Here is a 25,085-nt window from a genome sequence, read left to right as displayed (position 1 = left end):
TCCCTGCTCCTAGACTCCAAAGTCACACAATGGCAAAGCTTAGCAGTCCCTTTCTACTCAGTGTGGTCCATGGACCAGCAGAATCGCCCTCCCTGGGGAGCCTGATAGAAATTGAAAATCTTAGGCCCCAGCCCAGACCCACTGAATCTGAGCCTGCTCTTCAACAAGACCCCTAGGGGATTCATTCAAAGTGTAAGCAGCCCTGGTCCAGTCCAAATGCCTCTTGTACAAATGAGGAAACTGACACACAGGAGGGGAAAAAGACTGCCCCAGCTCATACTGTGAGTGAAACAGAGAACAGGGCTTGGGACCCAGCCCCAGACTCTGATCTGGGCTCCTCTGCACCCTGCTTGACTGCCCACACCTGGGCAGCATCCTTCTCTGCCCCAGAAAAGGGAAAGCTCCCATGGGGCAGGCAGATGCCTGGAGTGAGAGTGAGGCCACCCCGGGCAGCCAGAAGAGTAGCCACTCCCCGTGAGGCCTTCCTCTAGGGTGGTGGGCAGCAGCCAACCCCACGGTCCCTCTGTGGGTGCCCTGGACAAACCACAGGCCCCAAGCTTGCCTTGTATGGTGCCCAGGTAGGTTTCCAGAGCTGGGCGCAAGTGAGCCAGGACCCCCAGGACAACTGAGTCCTCAGTTGGGCCCAGAAGATGTGCAGCTCTGTCCAGCCTGTCCATGCTACGCATTGTGGCCCCCCATGTGCTGAGAGCCAGATTTCACTGTGGCCTGTGTGGCCGCTCTGGGAGGCCTCATCATGGGGAGAAAGGCATGGATAGAAGCCAGGTGTAGAGCTGAGCTCCCAGTTTTGATGCTCACTAGGTAACATCTTGAAAAGGTCCCTTCCCTGGTGTCACCTGGGTGACTGAGAGGACTGATGACAAGCAACTGTGCTCAGGGTCTTCTTTGCCCCTGTGAGGTCCATTGAGGGCCCCTTTGTAAAGATGCAAAGGGAAGGGTGGCTATAAAGACAATACCTTGTGCAAACGTAGAAGAGGCCAGGGCCATCATCTCCCCAGCTGGACCCAGGGTCCCCTGGCCCATGCCTGAGACATCACTCCCTGTGTCCTGGGCTCCGGGCTGTGTAGCACTTTGGTCTGAGTTCAGCCTCTTTTGCATCCTCTGCAGCTCTGAGCACATAGATCAGTGCACAGAAAGCTGTCCAGAAACAGAAGCTAAACTGAGCTCTCTTTCTAGGTCTCCATGACATGACAGTGAAACCCAGCAGAGGTGGACACGTGAAAGCTGTTTGAAGAGTGTTGGCAGAGGCAAGAAAGACTTGCTTTTTTCTTGGGCAAGAGGAGGGAGGAGGACATCTCCCTCTCTGAGGGACAGAGGAGGGGGAAGGACCACCTGGGCCCCACAGCGCCCCCTGACCTGTGTACAGTAGCCATGTGCTCCAATCAGGTGGCTGGTGGGGACATCAAAGTCCTGGCGGATGCTGGAAAACACAAGAAGCATTGTTAGCACAGCTCTGCCTGACCCAGGTTGCAAACCTCACTAGGTGACCAGGCGCTCCCCTTAGGTTCCAGGCTTAAACCCAGAATTCCAGATTTGGTGGGAACCTGAGTGCTCCGTTCTGTGCCCTCCATGGAGGAGGCTCCCACCCAGAAGGGATGGGGCTAGAGCCCAGGCCTCCTAGAGTAGAGCTCACTGCATTCTCTGGGCAATGGCCTCCACTCCAGCCGCACCAGGGCTCTGCCTACACCAGAGAACAGCAACTGAAGCGTGACACAGTAGAGAGGACCCTGGGTTTGGAATCCAGTGTCCTGAATTCACATCCCAACTGTCACTACCAATGGTGTAGACTGAGGAACACTCTTCCACCTCTGAGCCTCAGTCTGCCAGCCTGTAAAATGGGAGGAATGGACTCTAATGTTTCCTTGAGTTATAGAGTAACAGTCACCACCACCTGCTCCTGCACCAGGCCCTGTACGCACATTATTCCCTAAAACCCTTTGAGAAAACCAAGCCTCAGAAAAGGGATGTCTTGCTCAAGGGTGCCCAGCTCTGAGGCCTGTGCCCCCACCCCCTGGTACCACTGTGGTTCCACCCTCAGAATGGAGTCCTTCAAAAGATGCAAGGTGAAAACCTACTTTGCTGAAGACATTCCCCAAACTGAAAGAAATGGGCTGAGCACCGCTAGGAACCAGAACAATTCAGTATCCCGGTAAGCAGAGGTGTGCCACACGTGAGGCAGAAAACCCTCCCAAGTCTCCATCCTCCTTGCCGGCTTGCTGTCCTGCTAGGAAGCCTGCCATTAGCACATGGTTCCTTTTAGCCACCCCAATGTAACTCCCTCTGGGAGATGAAAACTCTGTTGAACAGAGCCCTGTAAGGAGCACACAGGGAAGGAGCTGCTATCTACTCACTGTGCTCAGCAGGTGGCAATTGCAACCCCCAGCCCCGACTGAAGTAGGAATTCCTGTCTCTATTTTATAGATGTGGGAAGAAGCACAGAGAAGCTGGCTCTGGGGGGCAAGGTGAGACCAGGGAGCCTGGGTCCCAGGCCTGTCCCCCCCACTTCTGCACATGACCCTGGGGGGAACACACAGCCCTGGGGGCACACACGACCCTGGGAGTCACAATTGAACCTGGCGGTCACATGCAGCCCTTGGGGGTACACACGACCCAGGGGGGTACACACAACCCTGGGGGCACACACAGCCCTGGGGGTCACACTGGACCCTGGGGGCACACATGACCCTGAGAGGCACACTTGACTCTGGGAGGCACACACGACCCTGGGGGGCACACATGGCCCTGGGGGTGCACACACAGCCACCCAGCACTGTGTTCAGGGCCTGGCCCCCTTCCTTCAACCACACCCCAAAGAGAGGGGCCAGGTATAAGATTTAGAGAGGAGACCCAAGGGTAGGAAGGGCTTAGCAATCAGAGCATTTATTTTTTCCTTTCAGTAGAGGAGAAGATAAACTTGGTCTCAATTTATGCTTTAAATCTAAGATCTGCCATAAGCCCACAAGCCTAAAATACATGCCTGGGTCTCTGTCTGCTTCCAAAACAAGTTTAGCAATTCCAGCTCCACAATACTTGGGGAAAACACTTGCTTGTGGTTTTTAATAACCATGGCCAAACACGGAAGGTTTATGGTCCACATGAGAAGACGAGCTGGGGTTACCCTTGCAGGAGCTTGCAGAGAACCACTAAGGCTTGGGGGTCTTCTGGGAAGGGTGGTTGAGGCTCACCCACCACAGATAGCCCAGCAGGCCTGGGAAGGAGCCAGCTGGGAGTGACTCATGGCAGAGCATAGCGCTTCGCTGGCGCTAGCTCAGGCAGAAGAATTGATGGAAATGCTCTCTGCAGCATATACAAGCATCTTCTGAAGAGAAGAAAATAACCTCAAAAGGGTCCTGAGGGGGGGCCGATAAGCATCACTGGCCCCATGCCACCCGGAGCTTTTAGAAGCAGTCCAATCTTCATAAGCTCATTGCCTCGTGTTCACCCAGTGGGCTCGAGAGCCTGCGTCAGCTGGGAGCAGGGGGACAGGCAGAAAGGACAATGGGAGGAAATGGTAATTGCATCCTTAGGTGCAAACACGATGGGAAATTCAGCAGTGCACTGAGATCTTAAAAGGGAGGAACATCTGCATTTCATATCAGGGCATTCGAGACAGAGAGATGCCAAGGAGTGATTTATGGCTTAAGAGATTTATAACTTTGGCAAATCTACAAATCTAGATGCCCAGACCTCCCTCTAGGGGAATACGGGAATTCTCTGGAGAGCTGAGTGTGAGGAGTCCTTGAGCAGAGGAACAACAGCCTCAGCACTGCCCCAGAGAGAAGGTAATCCACATGGCTAGTCCCAGCCTGCTGTGTGGCCTCGGTCTCCCCTCCTGCAGCATGAGGGGCCTGGACAAGATGAGAGGTGTAATGGCATGAACTGCGTCCCCTTAAAATTCATATGTTGAAGTCCTAACCTCCAGCACCTGAGAATGTGTATTTGGAAACAGAGCCTTTCAAGGGGTGACTAACTTAAAATGAGGCCATTAGGGTAGGCCCTAATGCAATCTGACTTGGAAGAAGAGGAAATCTGGACACACAGAGGGACAACAAAGATGCACACTCACAAGGAAAAGATGAAGTGAGGACTCAGTGAGAAAGTGGCCACCTGCGAGCCCGGGAGAGAGGTCTGACAAGGTACCAACCCTCTGGCACCTTGATCTTGGACTTCTCACCTCCAGGGCTATAAGACACGAATGTCTGTCATTATGGCAGCCCTAGAAACCAACACAAGTAGCCTCCAAAATCTTTTTAGATTCAGAGCCCTTTCTTCAAATGCAATACTACAGGCAGAAGCCCATTACATGAAACACACAGGCTGAAGGCAGTGTGGAGGCTTGTCCCATCCTTCTCCTCTATCAGCCCCTGGATCTCCAAGAACATGCAGCATCCTAGGAGCACAGGCCACCTGAGCCACAGCTGTGACTGTCCCTTACCAAAGACTGACTTAACCATCCAGTCTAATGAGCAGCTGTCTCCTCCATGTCCTCCTGGGGGCTGGATGACCCTGGGCCCTCAGAGAATTCTGCACAGCCTGAGGAACCAGGCACCAAGCTGGATGACAGGAGCCAGGAGGGCCCAGAACCAGACAAAATGGAAGCTGTCCTGCACTGGGGGCCCCTCCAGGGAGCAGAGCTTGCTGGGATTTCAATCCAATAAGCACAAAGGAGAGATGGGCTTGACCAGGGGGTGAAAACTCACAGAATAGGCTTGGCCCTGGCTGCCCTGGCTGCCCTGACACCAACCTCTGCAGCATTCTGGCAGCGAAGGGTCAGAACCCTGAACCAAGGGTCTGGGGTGATGACCCAGCCTCCAGGGATGCCTGTATCACCCAAAGACAGAGAAGGAGGAATAGAGAGCTTTGCCCAGGATGCCAGCAAGGACCAAACCTCCCAACTCTGTCCACCATCAGAAGGTCCCTGAGATACTATGCTGTATCAAGAAACAGAACAAAGGGGATATCAGGGCTGGGAGAGTTTGCAAGGCTCAGAATTTTGCAGAAGGTAAGATGAATGCCCAGAGAGAGTACAGAACTGGCCCTGAGTTAGTGACAGATGTCAGCCCAGACTCAGGGCTCTCTGCTTCCCTTCTCCACCTGCCCTCTGTCCATACATCCCAGAAGGGGAAGAGGCTCTGCCACTGAGCAGGCTGCACAATGCATGGGCCTTGAATCTGCATAGTCTCAGGCACCTTCAAATGCATCTTTCTCTCAAAAGCCTTGTAAGGCCAGGAGGGTAAGACCACCATCTCTGTTTTACTGATGGGGAAACTGAGGTCCAGTCAGTAAAAAGGACTCGTGGTTTTGTGGTCATACAGAGTAGGCAGGACTAGGACTCTGTCTCTAGTACCAACATCACAGTGTCTGCTGTGGCCTGAAATATGGGATGATCAGCCAGGTCAGCCAGCTCCAAGCAAGCCCTAGAGTCCCAAAGCCCTACCCCTAGCCCCTACCATTGCTGGCTCAGGCACAGCTTGTCCCTTCATCTAAAAGCCTCCCTGTGTGAATCTGGGCATGTGGTATAAAAGTTTCTGAATAAGAAGGAAAGTAAGTCCAAGTGGCCTAGAGACCAGGTCCCAGCCTACAGTCACAGCCATTCACCTAACACCAGCCTCCACTCGGCCCCTGACTGGGTGAGTGACCTCAGGCATGTCCTGACCTCTCTCTCAGCTTGTGTCTTCACTTAGAAAGCCAGAGGACTGGAGCAAGAAATCTCTAGGGGCCTCCTAGGATGTGCACAAGTGTGCCTGGTCCATGACTCTATTGAAAACACCAAGCCTGAAGTAGGCAGTACTTACCCTGGGGAGACCCAACCAGCTATACCCCCTCCACCTGACCACTAGGGCACCGGGCCCTGGAGGATCCCTGTCCTACCAGGCCAGCTCCTGCTTGCCACTCCCAGAAACTGACCCTTGACCACACTTCCCCCACCCACCAGCAGTGACCTCCAGAAATAACAGCCCTTTTGTGGGGTTTATATTGACTTTTAAGGACAACATCAATAGTGTAAGGGCAGCTGTGGTACAACCAAGAGAACTTGGGCTCTAAAGTCAGAGGGCCCTGGTCAAATCCAATTACTGCCACTTATGAGTTATTTCCCTCTCTGAGCCTCAGTCTCCCCATTTGCAATACAGGTACAATGATGCCTCCTTCTATTAAAGACTGCTGTGAGAACTGAATGAGATGAACTATATAAAGCATTTGGCATTCGGTAAATGTCACTTCCTTTTTCCTACTATAACAACCAGAATAACAAAAAACAAAACAAAACAAAAAACAATAACCAAGAGGTCATGATTCCTGCCATCTCAACCACTCATATCACGGCCAAGAACCCAGATTAAACCGAGACCTCCGAGCAGTTGAAATGGAGCTGTGAATATCTGAAGAGGATTTGGATACAGCGGATATCAACTGTTTTCCCAGGACGGCCAAGAGGGAGTAGACGATGAGTCAGAACCAATGGGTGTCAGGCCCCTTCTGCCACCTGCACTTCGTGACCTTTGGTAAATCGCTTTCCATTTCTGAGCCTCCAGTGTGTCATCCTGACAGGGATAACAATAATTACCTCAAAGGGCTGTTGCAATAAGGGACTAGACCATATCAGGTCTTGCAAACTGCAGAGCGCCCCACAGGCTAGAGGGTCAAAATTGTTTCCATTCTCAAAGCAGTAAGAGGAGAGGGCTAGGATGGGAGCCCAGGAGGCAGGGGGAGAGTTGGTGGAAGGCTCTGCAGGACGGAAAAAGAGGGACCTGCAAGGAGGAAGAAGGGAAAGCAGGGGCCCAGGCTCATCAGCAGCTGGCCAAAGCCCTTCCCAAGCTGCCTTCTGCCACCCACCTCTTCCCACCCACCATGTCCAGCTCCTTCCCTCCCAACTAGACCCTCTGCAACTGATCCCTGCAAACCCCCACCAGTGGCCTTTGCCTACTTTGTTCTTGCTGCCTGCCAAAACCCTTCCCACTTATCCCTCAGAGCCCTGCTAAATGTCACCTCCTCTAAAATCTCACTCAACCCAGGGACAGAAATGCCCCATCTCTCCTCCGCTTCCTAAGGGTACCCACCGACTGCTTTTCACACACTGGTCTTGCCTCTCCAGGTGGCAAGGACTTTGAGGGCTAGAACTGGTCTCCAGACCCCGCAGGTGCACAGCAACTGTGCCCCTAAATGACATGAGCCTACCCACACCTACCCCAGGTGACACTGCATGTGAGAAAGGCCCTGGTGAACAGCTTCCAGGAGCTGGAAGAGGCAGGTGGAAGTGAGCACCCCACCCACACAGTTGAGGCTGGTCTGGCACAGGAGACCCTTTCAGCAGGTTAATTACCTCTCCCTCCTTCTGAGGCCTGTCCTCTTTCTCTGCGCACCTGGCCCTTCGTGAACATGTAAGGTCCCTGGGTGAGTGGATAGGGGCAGGAGATGCACACAGGACCGAGGGTCTTGAGACCTCCCAGCTCTTCAGCGGCCTGGGTGTGGCCCCCCTTCTCAGCTGTGCCAGGTGGACCCCTCCAACCCAGCTCTCAGGCTTAGTGTCCATGACAGAATGACTGTCCTCACAGCTCAGTGGCTGTGACTTGCCATCTCAGCAGCTTAGGGGTCTGGCCCAGGCACAGTTGGCTTGCTTTAGCCCAGCCCATGCCAGCTGCACTGCGAGAGGACAGCAGGTAGTCAAGCACCCAGCTGGTATGGGCCTATCTAGGGCCTCATTTGCCACCTCTCTTTCTAAGTCAGCAGACACAGCTGAGCAGCTCCTGTTACCCCTCCCACAGTCCAGGGAAGACGATGCAGGCACAGGGTCTTCGACTGAGAGCCAGGAGCCTCAGGTGATGCTGCCAACTGTGCCATTAACTGACCCTTCACTTCTCAAAGTTCCCACACCTGTAAATGAGAAAAGGGTTCCGGCCTGTGGGCCCATCCCTTGGGTTGCCACAAGACAACAAAGGCCTAAGATGGCAGCAAGGGCCCTTTCCCTCTCTCCTCCACCTCCAGCTCCCGCTGAGGCTAAGCCTCCAGATTCAGGTGTCTGCACAGGGTCTCCAGAGGAAGCGAGGCAGAGATCAACAGGACAGAATTTGGTTCCCTGTAAAGGGGCCTGGGGACAAAGGAGCAGGTGGCTCCCAGGGACGGGACCAGGGAGAGAGACAGAGTCAGTGGAAGGAAGTGGAGTCTCAGTGGGGGGCCCACTATTTCCATGACACTGGCATCCATGCCCCCGTGGGTCCACCTTCCATTGTCACCTTGGTCTCTTGAGACATTGCTGAAAATCTTCATTAGTGGGGCCTCTGCCCTAATCTGAATCAGTGTCAAAGTTCGGCTGGAGTTTATTGAGGAAGTTCCTCTTCTCCTGTTTCCCAGCTAAGCTTCAAAAGGTCTTAGCATGCTGGGTAGGAAGGACACTTACCCAACCCACCCTGCCTCACATGTGACCTGGGGGAAGATTCAGGTGAGAGAGGGCAAGTGAGCCACAAAGCCAGGTGTCGGTGCAGAGACGGGAGCCCAGGGGTCAGGCTCCTGGTCTGGGTGGCTCTGTTCACACCTCATTATTCATTATTCTGGACTGGCAGAGGCTCAGCAGAGTCCCAGGTAAGCTGACGAGCATCCCATGGACCCCTCCCGTTCAGAACAGCACATTTAAACCTCCAAGAGCCCGTGATTCTCAAGGGGAACAGCCCCTGTTCACATCTCACCCCACGAACCACCCACCCCCGTGATTCCCCCCAGAGGGTCTCTGACGGGGTGAGCACTGCCCGCACTTGCTGGAACAGAAAGCTTGGTGATCTCTTTTCTCCATTACTGAGAGGAGCCTGGGGGCCTCCATGAAGGCTCAGCCCACCCCAAACCCACATCTGCTCTCCTGTTCTCAGATACCTGTTTCCTGACTCTGCCCTATCCCTTTGCTAGCGGATGTGGTGGCCTTCTCTGGGCGGTGACTGCCTTTTGGGGATACCCCATGTCCATATATATGTGATGGTGCAGCCCAGGCCTGGCCACGGCAATCACACCAGGAATGGCACCCAGCACCCAGCAGGCTGAGGAGCTGCTGGAGAAGGGCTCCCTTGAGCCCACCGTGCAGAAGGACCTTCCTGAGAATGCAGCTGGGACAGAGGAGCCAAAAGTGAAGAGACAAAAAAACAGACACCAATTCCCAAAGACAATGTCTGGGTTCCTGGATCCAGCCCCTCTTAAAGCCTGGGCTTCTGATAGGAATCAGTCAGTAGCTTTGTTTCTGCTTACACTGGCTGGGAATTGAGCTTCTGTCACTGTCTTTCCAACCAACACTCACAGTTGGCTTTTGTTTCAGGACTATTTGCACAAAGGAATCAACTATTTTGTTGCTGCCATTGCTTTTAATCTCTTGAGGAGAGTTACAAAGAGCCACAGAGTGACATGGTGTGGGTCCTGCCCAGCGTCATCCCTCACCCTCAGCACCTAGCTTGTGCTGTTCTACAACTGTTTCAGCAAATGAGAAGCTACCACCTCTTCCGGACTTTCAAGACTGCCTTTGGGCAGCTGAACTTGCTGCTGTAATGAAGGCCAAGAATCTACTGCATGAAAAGGTTTTCACCCCCACTGGACCTTCTCAGGGCCTCAATGATCTGGCCAGGTCTGTGCTCCACTGAGGCACCAGAGCAGCCCATGCTCAGTGCTGCCCAGGTCTGGTTCAGAGCTGGTCCTGACCCCAGGACCCTGAGCATCCTTGGGGCTTGTGAGAGCTCCCTGGGGAAAGTTCTAGCCATGTGGTTTGAAAAGCAGCAAAGCTTGGCAAGCATGAAATCCTGCATGAGATTTACCGGAAGCAATTCGAGATCTTAGAAAAGAAAATAAACGGCTTGAAATCAAGTGGAAAAAAAACCTTCACAAGGCTTTGCACAGCCTGGGATAAACAAACCTCAAAGGTCTGTTTCTCGACTCTTCTTGGGGCCTCTGACAATGAAGTAGCCAGGCAGGCAGTGGTCGGCAGCACTCGGCTAGGTTTACATCTGTCCATGATGTCCTCACCCTGGCTCTGGTCTGGGTTAGGAATGGCCAACAGACAGGAGGCACTGACTTTGGTGCAAGGGCCAAAGAAGAGAAGCCTCCAGTGCCCAGGCATGAGTCAGAGAACCCTCACCAGGAGGGAGGAACGACTATGCCCTCTCCATCACACATCACAATCACATGCACATGTACACAATCAAGTCACCCTTCACACAATCTCCAACACAACCACCAACACCCATGTCATCTCACACCCGGCCATACAGTGTCACCAATCTCTCCCATCCGCACACACACTATCACACCACCACAAATGTACACATACACATGCTGTATTTGTAAAGAACTGGCTCAGTTTTCCCAGCCCACCACTCTGCTTCTCTCGAGCTGAACTGCAGTTGGTCCTGGAGACTCAGCTGTCTCTTTTTGCTACCAGGACATGTTTTCAATTGCCCAAAGTGGTAACAGATTGCCCTGAAATGGCATCAGAGGATTCTTTGGCAAAGCTGAATGTGAACCCCAGAACAGGAAGGCCCTGGGCGATCATCTGGTCCCGAGGTTTTTAAGCTGTGTATGCAGAGGTGGGGTTTCTCCAAAGGGGGGTCTCAGGGACAGTGGCTGGAGAGCAGGGGTTGGTGCTGGATTGGCAGGCTGGGGAGGGGGGCAGCAGGGGCCTCTCCCTCCCACCTCTGCCGCTCTAATCAAAGTCATTCCGCTGCATCTGCTTCACACAGTGAGCTTGAAAATAAAGCTTATTTGGGTAAAAAAAATCAGATTTTGTTTTCATTACAAACATAGTTTTAAAAAGCACCAGCCTAACCCCTCCTGTTAGATAAAGAACCTAAGGCACAGGCTGGGTCAGCCACACGGCTGTGGGTGACTGAGCTGCGCTGAGGACCTAGGTATCCTGGTGCTCTTCTTGTGGTCAAGAAGTGAGTGCTTTCCTGTGACTTGCCACCCCACTGGGCTTCCCTGGACAAACCTAATGGAGCCTGAGGTGGGTGACATTTGCACCCAAGTGTCCAAATGTCTGTAGAGAAAGGCCTTGCCGGCGGCTAGCCCCAGAGGCAGCAGGCAGAGGTGGGATTCCAGCCCCAGAACTGTTATCATTGCCCTGCGAATCACCGCAAACCTTCAGCAGAGCCTGGTATCCCTCAGAGAGCCAAGGCTGGAGGTGCCGGGATGCAGGGGGCGCTGCTGGAGTGCAGTGTGCCTGGCACGTGAGAGGAGCAGGCTGTTCTGGGGACTACTCTCTGGAAGGCCAGAGAATGGCTTATTCACGGGCGCACTCCCACATGCAGGAATGCTAGTACATTATCTGAAATAATTTCAGTGTGGCTGTCTCATGGGATCTGGGCAGTGCCACGACTACCCGGGCTATTCCCATCCTTGCTGGCATTCCCGTCTTTCCTCTTCAGGAGTCTCCCCTGGGTTCCAGGTGGGGTAGGAGGGTTAGCTCCACTCAGATGCCCACCTCTCCTGCAGCCCCTCGGGGCAAGCACGCAACAGTCGGGAGGGAGCACTAGAGGAGCCCCCAGGCAGCACAGGCTGCCCAAGGCCTGCCCTGTTCCTCACTTGAAGCCCTCAGTTTAACTACAAGCTTAACTAAAGTTCTTTTGAACTTGAACGAATCAGAGAGAGCTGGGTGTCTTCTCAAGTACACCTCTGAACTGCATGCCCCTGGGCGGGGCTTGGTCCCATGGCCCCTCCTCACCCCCCCAGTGGCACTCAGCACAAGATGCTCTCGGTTGCTCTGGACATGCCTGCCAAGGGTGAGTGTCACCACAGAAGCCCCATCAGGAATTGCTGGACATCCCTGTGGCTGTGCCTACTGAGATGGCAGCACGGCCTCCACCACAGGGCCCCAGGCCAAGGCTGCAGGCAAGGAAACACAAGAAGACACACAAAGCCATCTGAGCTCCTGGGATACGGTTGGACCAGCCGTGGCCATTATTCCCGGCTTGTACCCACCAGGAGCTGTGCTAAGCACAGCTACATCTTATGAGGCAGGAATTCCCACTCCCACTTTAGAGGAAGAAACTCCAGCTCTATTCAGAGGAGTAGAGAGTCAGGCCTAAAACCAACCAACTTTTTCCAAAGTTCAGGTTTTCAAACAGCAAACCCAAAAAGCCAGCTCTAGGGCCAGATGGCCTGGGTGGGGCCCAAGGCCACCAGTTTTACTTGCTGTATAATCTTGAAGCCTACTCACCTCCCTCAGCCTTGCTTCCTCCTCTGAAAAACAGGGATGGTGACAGCACTCACAGCAGCGCCCACCTAACAGGGCTGCTGTGGACTCGATGCGTTCATGTGCAGAATGTTAAGGCAAGGGGCCTGGCACACGGGAAGCTTCACAGACGCTATCCTTACCGCTGGCAATGAGACCTGCCTACACACTGTCGTCTTAGGAGAGGGGAAGGGGAGGCCACAGTGTAAGACAAAGCCCAATCCATGCCTGCCTGCCTGGCCCGAACACCATAGCAGGGCTCTATTTGGGCCCTCTGGGAGGCAGAGGCCTGTACTGCCCCAGGGGCCTTGACCATCTGCCTGCAGGACCCAGGGAAGGGCCTCAGATGTCCTGGAAGAACAGCTGGACTATGTGTCTCTGTGTGTGTCCATGTCTTTGTGAGTTTTCGTGTGTCTGTGTGTGTGTGTCTCTGTGTGTGGCCACGTATGTGCATCCGTATATCTGTGTGTATCCATGTTTGTCTTTGTGTATGTGTGTTGGCAGGGGTGTGACTTCAGGCCCATAAGCATGAGGCTGTGAAGGTCCAGCAGGGCAGCATTCCCCATACTAATTCCCCACAGGTGCCCAGCTTGATTGGAAAGGGTAGGGAGGGGGAAGAAGCAGCCCTAGTCCCCCAGCTGTGCACAACATGAAGACTGGCCTGGGCATGGAACCCTGAAGCCCCTTTCAGAGGGACAGGGCTACATGCAGGAGCATGCATGTAACAAGGCGCCCACTCCCGGTGACCACCAGAACTGACACACTCGAGCACAGAGCCCTAGACTCCCAGAGCCAGAGGGCCCCCACATGGATGGGGGCGCTGGGACTGGTGTCATTGAGCCTGGCCCTCCTGAGAGTGCAGCTTCCCCTCAGGGAGATCTGGAGACTCCCACCCAACCCGTCAGCCCAGAAATGAGCCAAACCAGGTGCAAAGCCAGTCCTGGGGAGAAGGTGGTGCAGCTTATGGTCTCCATGCACGTGAGTCCACGCCAGGAATGAATCATATCATTATGGCAGGATTAGAAGTTGGAAAGCGCTGTGCACTCACACGCATTTAATAAGGTCAGAAGCAGCAAGCAGCAGGCAGCCTGGTGCACGAGGCCACAGAGCCCCCACTGTCCTCCCCCGAATCCACAGCAGAGGCCCCTGGAAACAGGGAGGGCGCCGACCAGACCCAACCAGGCCGGGAAAGAAGTGTCTCCTGCTGTGACCTCCCGCCCCTGGGCACCACAAGGCTACTCACCCTGCCTCCCCACTTCCCAGGGCCCACCTGCTGAGAGCTGTTCCCAAGTCCTCCCCCGCCTGCATCCCTCAAAGTAAGATTCACTCTCCCAGGACTCCAGGCCCCCAGGGCTCTGTCCTCTGCTTGAAAGTGAATGGGGCAATTGACTGTACTTTCCACAACCGTTCATGCGCTATTAATCTGCTACACTTCCTGATGACATGCCCAGGTGACAAATACAGACAAAGAGGCCTAAAAAGCTCCTAGCAAATGAGCTTCATGGGGAAACTCCGGCTGTGGAGCAGGCTGGGGACCATGTTCCACCTGATACAGTTAGCATAGAGACCCTGCCGAAAGGGGTCAGGCAGGGGAGATTAGGACAAGCCGCCCTGCCACCTCTCCCTGCCTCCAGGGCCTCCTGGCCACCGCCCATTCACCACCCAGGATGCCAGCCTTGTCCACGCGACTGCAGGGCTGCCTTGGTCTACAGCGAGGCCTTCCTGTCCTGAGCTCTAGAGGGCCCTCAGCCATCTCCTGGGTCTCAGCCTCAATTGTCCATCCCCTGCACAAGTGCCAGGGGCATCCCCCTGAGTGCTCAAGTGTGCATGCACTGCAGTTCCAGGCAAGCTCCTCAAGGGCTGGTGGTGTGTCCTTCAGGTTGTCCACCACACACATGGTAGCCCTGGACACGTGTATATGTAGAATGCGACTACTTTCTCTCCTCCACCAGCAGACCTTCCCCTACTCCACTGCTTCATTCATCCTTTCCACAACACTCACAGAGCCCTCAACATGTGCCAAGCACCATCCTGGGCTCTAGGGAGGCAGCAGTGAACAAGACAGACCAGCCCAGCCCCAGGGAGTTGAGGGAGAAAGATACTCACAGCTCTGTAGACCTGGACAGGATGGCAGAAAGGGTGAGCAGGATGCAGCCATAGGGGCCCACTTCAAACTGGGAGGGGGAGAGAAAAATGAGCTCCATCCCATTTGCACCTCCCTCTTCCCAGCCCCACACCTCTGTGGGAGCCACACCCCAGGGAGCAGCCTGCCCTGAGCCAACTGCCTCCAGCCCAGCCCTGGGGTTGCTGGGTGGCCCGAAGGCTGACCTCCTAAAGGATGGGACATTGGAACAGCCTGAATGACAATGACAGCAGAGCGAGGGTGATGCAGGGGCCACCACAGAGAGCATCAGTGACCTCAGAGTCCTCAATACTCACAAGACAGCAACAGTCATGGCCAGCTCCATTATGGTGCAAGCATCTAATGGGCATTATCACCCCGAACACTCTAACAGTCCTGGGGGACAGTACTATGATTACTGCCCTCTAGCATATGTGGAACTGAGGCTCAGAAACTGAGTGACCAGTTTAAGGCCACACAGCTTGTCAGCAGCACACTGGGACCCCAGGGATCTCTAATTCCAGATCCCTTACTCAGAAGAACTGTGCTGTGCTGAGAGCAGCAGAGAGCAGGTTTGGAGCAGAGTCAGAATCTGGTGAGGCAAAGGAGGCAGCCATGTAGATGCATGTCTTAAATTTATATATATATATATTTTAAAACATCAACATTTTGGTATTTTGTTCATTGTGGATTTTTCTGATTAACTCTGATTTTTAAAAAAGATAGGTTTTGCTAATTTCTGAGATTTTTGGCACCCCCTTAGATTTTGCATCCAAAGTGAGTCCTCCTCCCAACTCTGGTTTGGAGCTGGTGTCCCGGGGCCTGGCCGCCTAATTTAAATCCTCGCTCTGCCACTCCTTGCTATGTGACCATGGAAACACTCCTGGACTCCTCTATCCTCAGTCTTCTCATCTGTAAAAAGAGGGTAATAATCACAGCACCTACCCTTATCAAGTTGTGAAAATTACGTGAGTTAATCCTTATAAAGCATTTCAAACAGGGCCTGGCACCTGTGTTAGCTGTTAAAACAAAGCTGGCTCTGCCCTGCCCATCTGTCCAGTAAGCCCAGTGGGCCACAGCCTACTGGGATCGGCTATGTCACTTCTGCTCCCCGGAGAAACACCATCCCCACCTTCAAGTCAGTGTGAAGGCCTCACCCATTCCACTTTGGAAACCATGAACTGTGACTGAAGACACTGCCTGTTATAATAGTCAGTGTTCCTTATGTGTAATCACATTTTGGACTTAAAATTAGAAAAAAAAAATCCCAACTTGTTTCTCCTGGAACAGACAATGAAAATTATAAAACTTACCATGTTTACATTTTTGCCTTGGCTGCCAGGAAGCTCAGAGCCAAATATGGTGCTCTACTATGGTAACTATTGCAGCTCAAGCTTCTGATAAAATTACCTTTTCTTTTCCTCAAAATATACTCTTTATTGTCATCCAGGAATTCACTTGGTCAATCAGTCTTTTTAAAAAAATTGTATTGGTGAAATTTCTGTGCCAAGAGGATGCTCCTGGCTAAGGCTGTACTTGTTAACAAGGTGGATATGGATCCCTCCTCTTGGGGAAGTAACTTAGGGAAGAAAAAACAATAAGCACCTTGAAAAGGCCGGGAGAAGGGGTTCTGCCATGACAGAAATGCAGGCTCCTTCCAAAACACACAGGAAGTGCCTTCAACACAGACTTCAAGTTCGGGGAGGGAGTATCAAGGAAGGGTTTTTGGAGAAAGCGATGTCTGAACAGAAACCTAAGGGACAGTAAGGAATCAGAAAAGTGAACGTTGCTCCAAAAGGAGAAGCACGTGCAAAGGTCCACAGGCAAGAGAGGGCAAGCTGACTATGCGGGGGCACAGCAGAGCCCTGAGGACATCATTTTCTTTTAAAAGCAACTTCCAGTCTTTTTTTGGAAGTAGGAATGGAATGAATGAATCAACAACAATGTTAAATCAACCTCGTCTTCATTCTGTGATCTCAGGCCAGCCACTTCATTTATGCTGCCCTCAGTTTCCTCTTTGCAAAATAAGAATAATGAAGACCCACCTGGCCTATTTCCTTGGCTTATGGTGCACATTCTTGAGACAATGTCTGTGGAAGTGCTCTGACAATGGCAAAGAGTAATGCTGATGTCTCCCCCTGCACAGGGGGACGCAGGCTCAGGAGGACTTGGGTCACCAGCCCCTTGTCCCAGCTCTGCATGCTGCCTAGGGAAGTCACGAAGCTCTTGGTCTCAGTGTCCCTTTCCATTGAAAGCCTACCTAATCTGCCACAAATTTCCATCTCCCCTTGGACAGTCACAAAGTGTTCTTGGTCTCAGTTTCTCCTTCTAGAACTCTTGCCTACTTCTGCCATGGACATACATGCAGTCCTGGGGCAGCTGCAGTACTTTCTTGGTCTGTGGTCTGTTTCCCCTTCCGCCAATGCCTGTAACGCCTACCTACCTGCAGTGAAGTAACAGACACAAAAGCCCACTGTAAACCCCAACTCTGTGTAAATTTGGGGAACTATTATTACATTTATGCCAGCATTGCCCCCAGTCCTAGGAACACCCTCAAGGGGACCCCTTGAGCCCTGGACATGCCTCTCTGCAGTGGGTGGGGAAGAACCCTGCTTGAGGCTTCTTGCCCTTGCTGGAACACACTAAATGGCACCAATATTCCATTTTGTTTTTTAAAACTTTTATTACAATTATCTCATCAAATTCAAGCTGCCAAGACATGGGAGGCCACAGGGCAACATGTCTGCATTGAAAGGCGAGGTCAGGCAAGGCAACTGGCCTGAAAACTGCCATCAGGGTCTAGAAAGTGGTGCCACTTGGGAAGAAGGGGCTATTCTTCCAGTGCTGCTCTGCACTCCACAGAGACCTGAGTCTACCAAGGAACTCCAATGGGAGGCAGAGGTGGGGGCATCCTCCAGCTGGCCAGAAGCCTGCCAGACACCTTGCCCAGAGGGTGAGCAGTAATGAAAACATAGCAAGGAAGCTATTTATTTTGGGCAAAGATGGCTTGGTATACATTTCCAGGCCTGGCACGAGGAACCCCTCTTAGGCCCAGGCCATGAAAAATGAATTTGGTGAGGGCAGTGCTGAGGCAGCTCAACTGCTTCCAGCAAAAACATGAATTAAACTGCAGGGGGAGAGCTGCCTTCCAGAGTGAGGAGGGCCGAATATTGACCGCCTGTACCAAGGACCAAAGCCAGGCGAGGAGGCGACTGCTTTGAGTCCAGAGGCATCACTGAAAGGAGGCCCCCTCGCCCTGGAACAAATCCCACTCTCTGAACCCCTTCCACAGTCCCTGTCTTGGTTAGGCTTCATCAAAGCCCTGGGGTACAGGCTGAGGGGGAGGCTCCATCTCATAGACAAGGATGCAGAGGTCCTGGTGCTGAGGGGCCACCCCAGTCCATCAGTGGGCAGCTACAAGCCTCAGGATCTGTGGTCATTTGAGCAATCACCCTCAGGCTCCACCTTAGCCCCTGAAGCCTCACCAGTCACTTCCTTTTCCTGGCTCTGGTGGCTCCACGTTCTGCTTCAGCTGGGAGTGTGACCAGGTGATCCCATTCCTGGCCACCCTGGCCAGATCCCACACACGGACGCCATCAGGCTCTGCTCATCTCTCCTGTGACTGCTGCACTCTCATGACACTCCGGATCAACAGCAGGTCTCCTTTCTGCTCCTTCAGACTGCCTACTACTGCATTTGGAAGACACCCTTCTCCACGTGTTTAAGGTTCTTCTTTGAGGACCACACTTAGATGATGAAGAGCTGGAAGCTACCTGATAACTGCTCCATCTTCCATTTTCCAGGTGAGGAAACTGAGACCCAGTGACTTTCCCAAGGCTACATATGACTAAGGAATAAGCCAGAGGAGGCCCCCAGGCCCCTGCTCCAGGCCTCCTCTGCCCAGGCCAGGCGGTGGATGCACCACATCAGCAGATGGCCTACTGAGTGACTCCAGTGAAAAACCAGAGCTGGGGACAGGCAGCAAAGGACAGACAGCCTGGGGCTCCCGATGCCCCGGCCAGCACTCCTTCTCCCATGCGCCTGGACAGAGCAACCCACGTAGAAAGGGAGCCATCCTAATCCATGCTTTTGGGACAGGCCCTGAGGCCTCTCCCCGGGCTGAGGGGTGAAAGCACTTCAGGTGGATTGCCCCTCCGGTGACCTCACCTGCCTCCTTTTGTTCCTAGGGTAGGCCCCATTGCCTACCCAAGGGACATCTGGTGCTGCCAGGGCCTGATCATTTCCCAGGGCTGTGCCCAGGCCTTCAGGTTCTTTGGGAAAGTTCTGCAGAAGGCAGTCTGACAGCAGGAGCTTTAGTCCTGGTCCCATTTCCAGCAAGTTCTCCCACTCTCCGGCTTACCACCAAACCCTCCAGTGCCTTCTGTGGGGCTGAAAAGAATGGATCCCACATCCAGAAGGTCAAAGGGAAGGCAAGGTGAGGCTCAGGGACCAGCCAGCACACTAGGAGAGAAAGTCTGTGTTCTTCCTCTGCTTCAGTCCTGACACACAGATGTCAGAATTGTGAGGCTTCGTAGTGGGGATCTCAGAGGTCGCGGGTCTGCTGGCCTTAGCTCAGGCCACACCTGCCTTCTGTAATGCTTCCCTCTCATTTCTACATGTCTACAAGGAACCCATCTCAAGGCTGCCCTTAGAGCATCATTACAATGGCAATCCTAATGTCAACAACAGAAGCTAACAACTACTGAGAACATCAAGCACAGCCCAGCTGCCCTAGGCTCTCTGCACGATGCTCTGAGGCAGGCACTGTTCTTCTGACCCACATTTTACAAATGAGGAAAGTGAGGCACAGAAGGATTCAGAAAGTTGCCTGAGGTCAGGGAGCTACTGAAGGGTGAATCTAGATTCAAAGCCAGGCCAACTGGCTCCAGAGACCGCGTTCTTTACCCCTGGAGTGTGTAGCCCCTCCCCACAGAGCCTGTGATACCACAGCTCTGCCATGACTTCCCGGAGCCCTGCGATCTGCTGCTGTCTGGCCCTGGCCACGTCCCGCCCAGCTCATGGCCAGGAGTGGATGTACAGCTCTCCTCTGGCAGGCGGAGGGGCTCCAGAGCCCCCACCCAGAGCAGCCCTGCCACCCCAGGGATACTAATCAAGGTGTGTATCACACTGCTAAGCCCTCCAACCCACCCAAGAAGCCGCTTTCTGGTTACCTCACCAGCTGGTCCCAGGACCCACTCCACTGACAAAGAGCTCCTGTATTCCAGTGGCGGCTGCTTCCACTCAGACAGAGAGAAAGCTCTGGTGACCTCCATCTAACAGCTGCTTCCTGTGTCCTGACCCCACCCATCCAGCTCTGCTGTCGGTAGCCCTGGCTGTGGCTACTACCTGTGCCCTGCTTCCAGGACCAGCTCTTGAGGATGCAATGGCAGGAGCCAGATCCCTCACCCCAAGTCCATTCTCCTCAGCCCCCAACCAGGGGCCAGCATCACTCCTTCCCAGCTTCCTCGCCATCCCAGGGTGGGACGACAGGGAGAACAACTCCAGTTCACAGCATTGTTCCCACAGTGAAATCAGAAGGCTTAGTGACGCACATCCCACAGGAGTAAGGCATGCTTCATACCTGATGAATGCTTTGTTGAAGAAAAGTCACCAGGTCCTCATAGCAGGTCAAACTGTGAAGCGTAAGCTGAGAAGACACAAACACTCAGGATGAGTGGCCCAAGCCCCGCGCAGTGCCCCATCCTGAATTAGCTTCTGCTCCCTGGCTTTAGTAGCTACAAAATCCAACCTGGGAATGTCCCTGCGTCAGAGAGCAGCATCTCCAAGTCAGGGCTGAGAGGCATGGCCATACCTGTATGTGAGTGAAAGGCTGGCCGGTACCGCTGGAGTCGTCAGGGTTCAGGTGGCTACGGCAGCTCTGGGCCTGAGACCCCAGAATTCCAGCATCCTGTGTGGCCCCAACAGGGGAGGGCTGCACCCCATGGGTGAGTCACTGATATCAGAGAGGCAGCTGGCAGGGAGGTGGATGAGGCAGGGGCCATATCCAAATCACAATAGCCAGGCCAGGTGGAAGCCAACAGGCCGTGTCCTGAGTTCAGCAGGAAGCAGCCCTTAGGAGTCTCCTTTGCTTTTTCAGGCAGGCCAGGAAAAAACACTTCAAGAGAAAACATTCAACAATGCGAGACCCTCAATTAGGGTCACAGGGCAACACGTGCCCAAACCGAGGTCAAATGAAACTAATTTGTTAAAACAAAAATTCTCAGTGAAGAGGTTGGCAAGAGGTAGCTGAAAAACTTCACTGTTCTTATATTTTACAAAATACAAAAATGTATGTCTTCCATTATTTCCCCGATTGTGTATGACTTAGATCTGGCTTTATGGCTGGTGTTCCATGCTATTAAAGTTCCTCCCCACATTCTAACTTTCTCTCCCTCTCCTTACCACCCCTGCCCCACCCCCTCCCACAACAATCCTGGAGCAGATGCTAAAGAAAGAGGAAGAAGGACACAGGGAAGCCTGGGGCTTAACCGAAAGGCATTCCATACAGACTTCAGCTGTGCACACCCTCGATGGGACAGGAAGCCAGTCAGCCTTTTGGCCGTAAAGCCAGCTCTAGCAGGAGCCCATCCCCAAAGCCACCCCACGTCTGTCCCCACCCTAATCCCAGGATGAGGATTCCTGGGACCTGGGCTGCGGAAGGCCAGCCTGTCCCCAGCTGAGGAAGGATTTACTTATATGAAAGGAGACAGTCCCCAAACAAAGCCAAAGTTTGCGTGATAATTTTCCAGAAAGTCGTACTGTTTCTAAGACTCCATCTGCTTTGTATTTCCCTGTTGGACTGAACTGCTGTGTTCTCGAAGCCCTAAAAAGGAAAGGAAGGTGCATGAGTCCTCTGAGTGGAGAGAAGGCGTGCCCTCCAGCCGGGGTGAAACCACATGTGTCATTAAATAAGGACAAATAAGAAGGTGGCTCCAGAGAGAAAATGGAGCCAAGAGTTTCTCATTTTTCCCCACTTTGAACTCACGCACTAGGCTGGGCCCAGAGAACTCCAATAGCAGGATTTAAAAGAAAAAAAAAAGAAATGGAAAAAAGACTGCAAAGGGAGAGCTTGGAATAACCAAACCCAAACCCAAGCCCTGGCAGTAGGAAGTCTGAATCTCACCCACAACTGACAAATGTGTTCCCAGACTGCGGAATGCTGACTTGCCCTTTGTTTTCATTGATGGAGGAACTCCACCTCCATCCTCTCTGAGGCTCCCCCTGGGTGTGCAGTCCCCAGGGGTGTGCAGCCCAAGACGTCCGGGAATCGGAGCCGGGTTTGGGGCCCTGTGCTCCTTTAGTGGCTGTGTAGCCTTGGACCAGCCACCCTCCCTCTCTGGGCTTCTGTTTCCTAATCTGTAAAACAGGGAGAAATTGAATTCCTGCCCCATCTGTTCTCAGGGCTGCCCTGCAGATCCTAAGGGCCGGTGTTAATAAGTTAACTGGAAGGTGAGTACCAAAGACAAGTGACAGTAATAATAACAAAAACAAATAACGATATCTAAAACGTGGTGCTTAGTATGTGCCAGACACTGTCCTAAGCACTTCGCAATTATTATTATTTATCAGCTATTCATATTGATAAAATGATTTAAACTGATAATCATATTTATATCATTTCTTTATACTGACTCATTTAGGTCTCACAGCCATCCAAGTAAGTAATTGTTATAATCATCCCCATTTTCCAGATGAGTAAACAGAGCGATTACATCAATTGCCCAACGTCACACAGCCAATAAGCAACAGCATTGGGAGTCTGACCTAAGAGTCCTTTCTCTGAAGCAATATGCTACAGTGACCAACGTGCCCCCAGAGTATGGTCCTTGGCCCCAAAAGTGATCTCCTTATACTACCACTTAGCCTCACAGCTGGGACAGCGATGCTTCCACTCTGACGGATCAGGCTGAAGACCCAGCAAACCTTACATGTGGGTTATATGCAGTAGAATGGGGCCAGCGGTGAAGAGACGATGCGGGTCAGGATAACTGGGTCCAGGGCCTGGGCTCCACCTCACCTCCCTGAGTCTTTATGGGATGGGGACCCAAGTGACAGAGCAAATGGCAGTGTGCTTTGGGGACTGGGAAGAGCAGTACAGTGGGGTCAGGACTGACTCAACCTGAGGGGCTATTTCCTGAGGCCTCCAGATCAGAGAACTATAGAGAGGAGCTGGCTGCAGGGGTCAGAGGCTTCCTCTGAGGGGTCACCCCAGAGCTCCTCAGGAGGAAGGCAGGGCAGACAGAACACGCCTTCCAACATGAGAACTGGAGCCCAGAGAGGGCATCGCAGGGCTGCATGGAAGGCCAGGGCTCTCCCTGAGTCTGCGGCTGCTCAGCACATCAGGCTGACTTGCAGGGCTCATCCCAGCATGTGGCACAGGGTGGGTAACGGAAGGACCCAAGGATAGGAGCATACACAGCCAGCTTGCCGGCAGCTGCCAGCAGACGATGAGCCACGGCAACACAGACCTCGGAACCACTTACAGTGCAACAATGGCTCTCTCTCGGCCCCCTGCCCGCCACACAATGTCTGCGAGGGCCAGGACGAGGCAGCGGGTCCGGTGGGCATCTGAAGGCTGCAGTCCCCTGCGGACAAGAAAAGGAAGGCATTTATGCCCATGTGGACACAAGGTTGAGATGGTGCAGCTCTACTTAGTGTGGTCAGGCAGCCCCCTCCACAGATGGCCTGTTCTTTCTCTGGCCTGCAGAGGGGCCACCTGCAGCCCAGGAGCCCCAAGGCAAAGCCCAGGAAAGAGGGGTCTCCACAGCTGAGGGCCAAAGGAGGTGCCTTCAAGTGGGAGGCCCTGGGTGGGGCTGGTGAAGGAGGAGGCAGAGGAAAGGGCCCACAGGAGCAAAGAGGGCTCTGCAGGCTTGGTGGGGCCCAGAAGTGTGTGAGAGAAAGTGCTATGAGTTCTGGCAGGGACTGGGAGGCCCAGCCAGCAGTGCTCGGGAATGACTGCCATCTCAGGACCCTGCCCTGGCCCTGGCCATGCCCACCTCCAAGCCCCTGGAGTCAGTAGCATGTACAGGCAGGTGCTCTTCACTGCCAGGGCCAAGGGGACAGCAGCCTCACTTGCTGGACATTTAGACACAGAGAGTGGGGGATGAGTGGCAGGACAGATTCAAGGATGAGCTCTGTGTTTTGAGTGGGCACACGGTGGTGCCATCAAGCAAAATAAGGACAATGTGGCTGGGAAGAGGTAGCTGGAGATAGAAGATAAAGAGCCACACTTCAGACTTACTGAGTTTGAGATGCACTCAGATCTTTAGATAAGGCTGTCAGACATGTAGAAAGCCCAAGAGAGCAGCTGGGGCTGGGCACAGATTTCCCAGAGACAGAATGAGGAAAAACAGAGACCGTGGCCAAGGGTGGAACCCTGTGGAACTCTAAGGAATCAGCGGAGGTAGAGGAAGAAGGGTCAGAGGGGCAGAATGAGGAGAGAGTGCCACGACACAGTCGTAGGATCAAATGGACAGGCAGTCCGCTGTATCAAACATGGCAGAGACCTCTCTATCATAAAAATGGTAACTAAGAGGTCCCTGGTGCCTGAACTGAATGAGAGGGAAGGGAAACAGCCGAATATACATATTTCTTTCCATTTCACATTCCCAGGACTCCTTCGAGGTGTACTTCTAGGCTTCTCTTGGATTCTGCAAATTTTTAAAAAACTCATACGGAAGCTAGCTGGTCTCTCCCTAACAAACAAAAGGACTTGATGAAGACCCTGCTAGGGCTCAAAGGAATACAGAGGAGGGGGGTTTCTGCCTTCAGTCACCAAATAATTCCTGAGCTCCATGCGGAACTGTGCTGGGGAGGAAGAATACTGAAGTTTGTCCCTCTTTTCCAGGACAGGAGAAAAGAAACCAGACCAGAACCCAGCCCACCACAGTGGGCAGCATGTGGTCACTGCCCGGTGCCTGGGACACATAGCCAGTGACCTACACCTAGGCTGCTGTGGTCCAATTACTTTAAAAGGTGACAGAACACAGTGGCCCCTCAGTTTCCTCATCCATAAACTGGCAATGACCGCTGCACCTCCCTCGTGGCTTTAAAGGAGATGTTTGTAAGGTCCCTGGACCAGTGGCTGGCACGTGGTGACTATTCAATCAATGGCGCATATGACTATTGTCTTTATGAAACCATTAAGTCCCCACTTGGGCCATGACAAGGGGAAAGTGGATTTCCAACATCTAATATGAAAGTGACACCAAGCCTCTGACACTGGAAATCCTTCAAATCCAATGAGACAAGCAACAAGCACTCAAGCACTTAAGAAAATAAAACAGCTACTGCCTGACACTTCTTTGGCCTCAGGAAGCCCATCATGTTCCTTGGAGGAAATAGTTACCAAGCATTCACCGAACCGGATGCCCCAGCTGCTGGGAGCACTGGCCCAGGTCACGGTTCACTATGAAAACAACCATGAGAAAACATTGCTCTAGGTTTCAGGAGAGCCCACACCAAGGACTAAGGGGGCCCTGGAAAGCAGAGCTTATCAGAAAAAGGAGAAAGGACTGGACTCAGAACCCGCAAATGTGACTCCATCACCCCCACAGCTCCTGCTTCATGCCCTGCTCTCATACAAATGATGGCCATGTACTGTCAACTGCACATCCTGAGTACCTCATGCCCACCCTTCCCCTGCTGTGTGGCCCAGGCCAGGGTGTTCTGCCCTCAGTTCAGCTGTTACAGCCAGTGCCCCACCAGCAGTTTTGCTCCATCTCACCCCACCGTCCAATCACCATTGCA

The 25,085-nt window shown here is 53.1% G+C and overlaps 1 protein-coding gene across 4 annotated transcripts in view; it reads right to left on the bottom strand.

Annotated features, from left to right (window-relative positions):
* Positions 1-25,085, bottom strand: part of MINDY4 (MINDY lysine 48 deubiquitinase 4) — a 120,467-nt gene that overhangs the window by 18,724 nt on the left and 76,658 nt on the right. For 3 of the 4 annotated variants that reach the window (XR_010158416.1, XM_527714.6, XM_009452852.4), the window contains exons 10-14: positions 22,820-22,921; positions 21,096-21,159; positions 19,918-19,983; positions 14,321-14,388; positions 1,375-1,438 (exon numbers count right to left, since the gene is read on the bottom strand). Coding sequence is in view for 2 of the 4 variants with exons in the window: in XM_527714.6 (XP_527714.3) it covers positions 1,375-1,438; positions 14,321-14,388; positions 19,918-19,983; positions 21,096-21,159; positions 22,820-22,921 (364 nt within the window). In the remaining 2 variants the exon portion in view is untranslated. The remainder of the gene's footprint in view (positions 1-1,374; positions 1,439-14,320; positions 14,389-19,917; positions 19,984-21,095; positions 21,160-22,819; positions 22,922-25,085) is intronic. The other variant, XR_010158417.1, reaches the window with a different exon arrangement.

Source organism: Pan troglodytes, chromosome 6 (assembly GCF_028858775.2).
Source record: "Pan troglodytes isolate AG18354 chromosome 6, NHGRI_mPanTro3-v2.0_pri, whole genome shotgun sequence".
NCBI classification, from domain to species: Eukaryota; Metazoa; Chordata; class Mammalia; order Primates; family Hominidae; genus Pan; species Pan troglodytes.
Note: the sequence above shows the minus strand (reverse complement) of the source record. Positions and strands in the feature narration are given on the sequence as shown.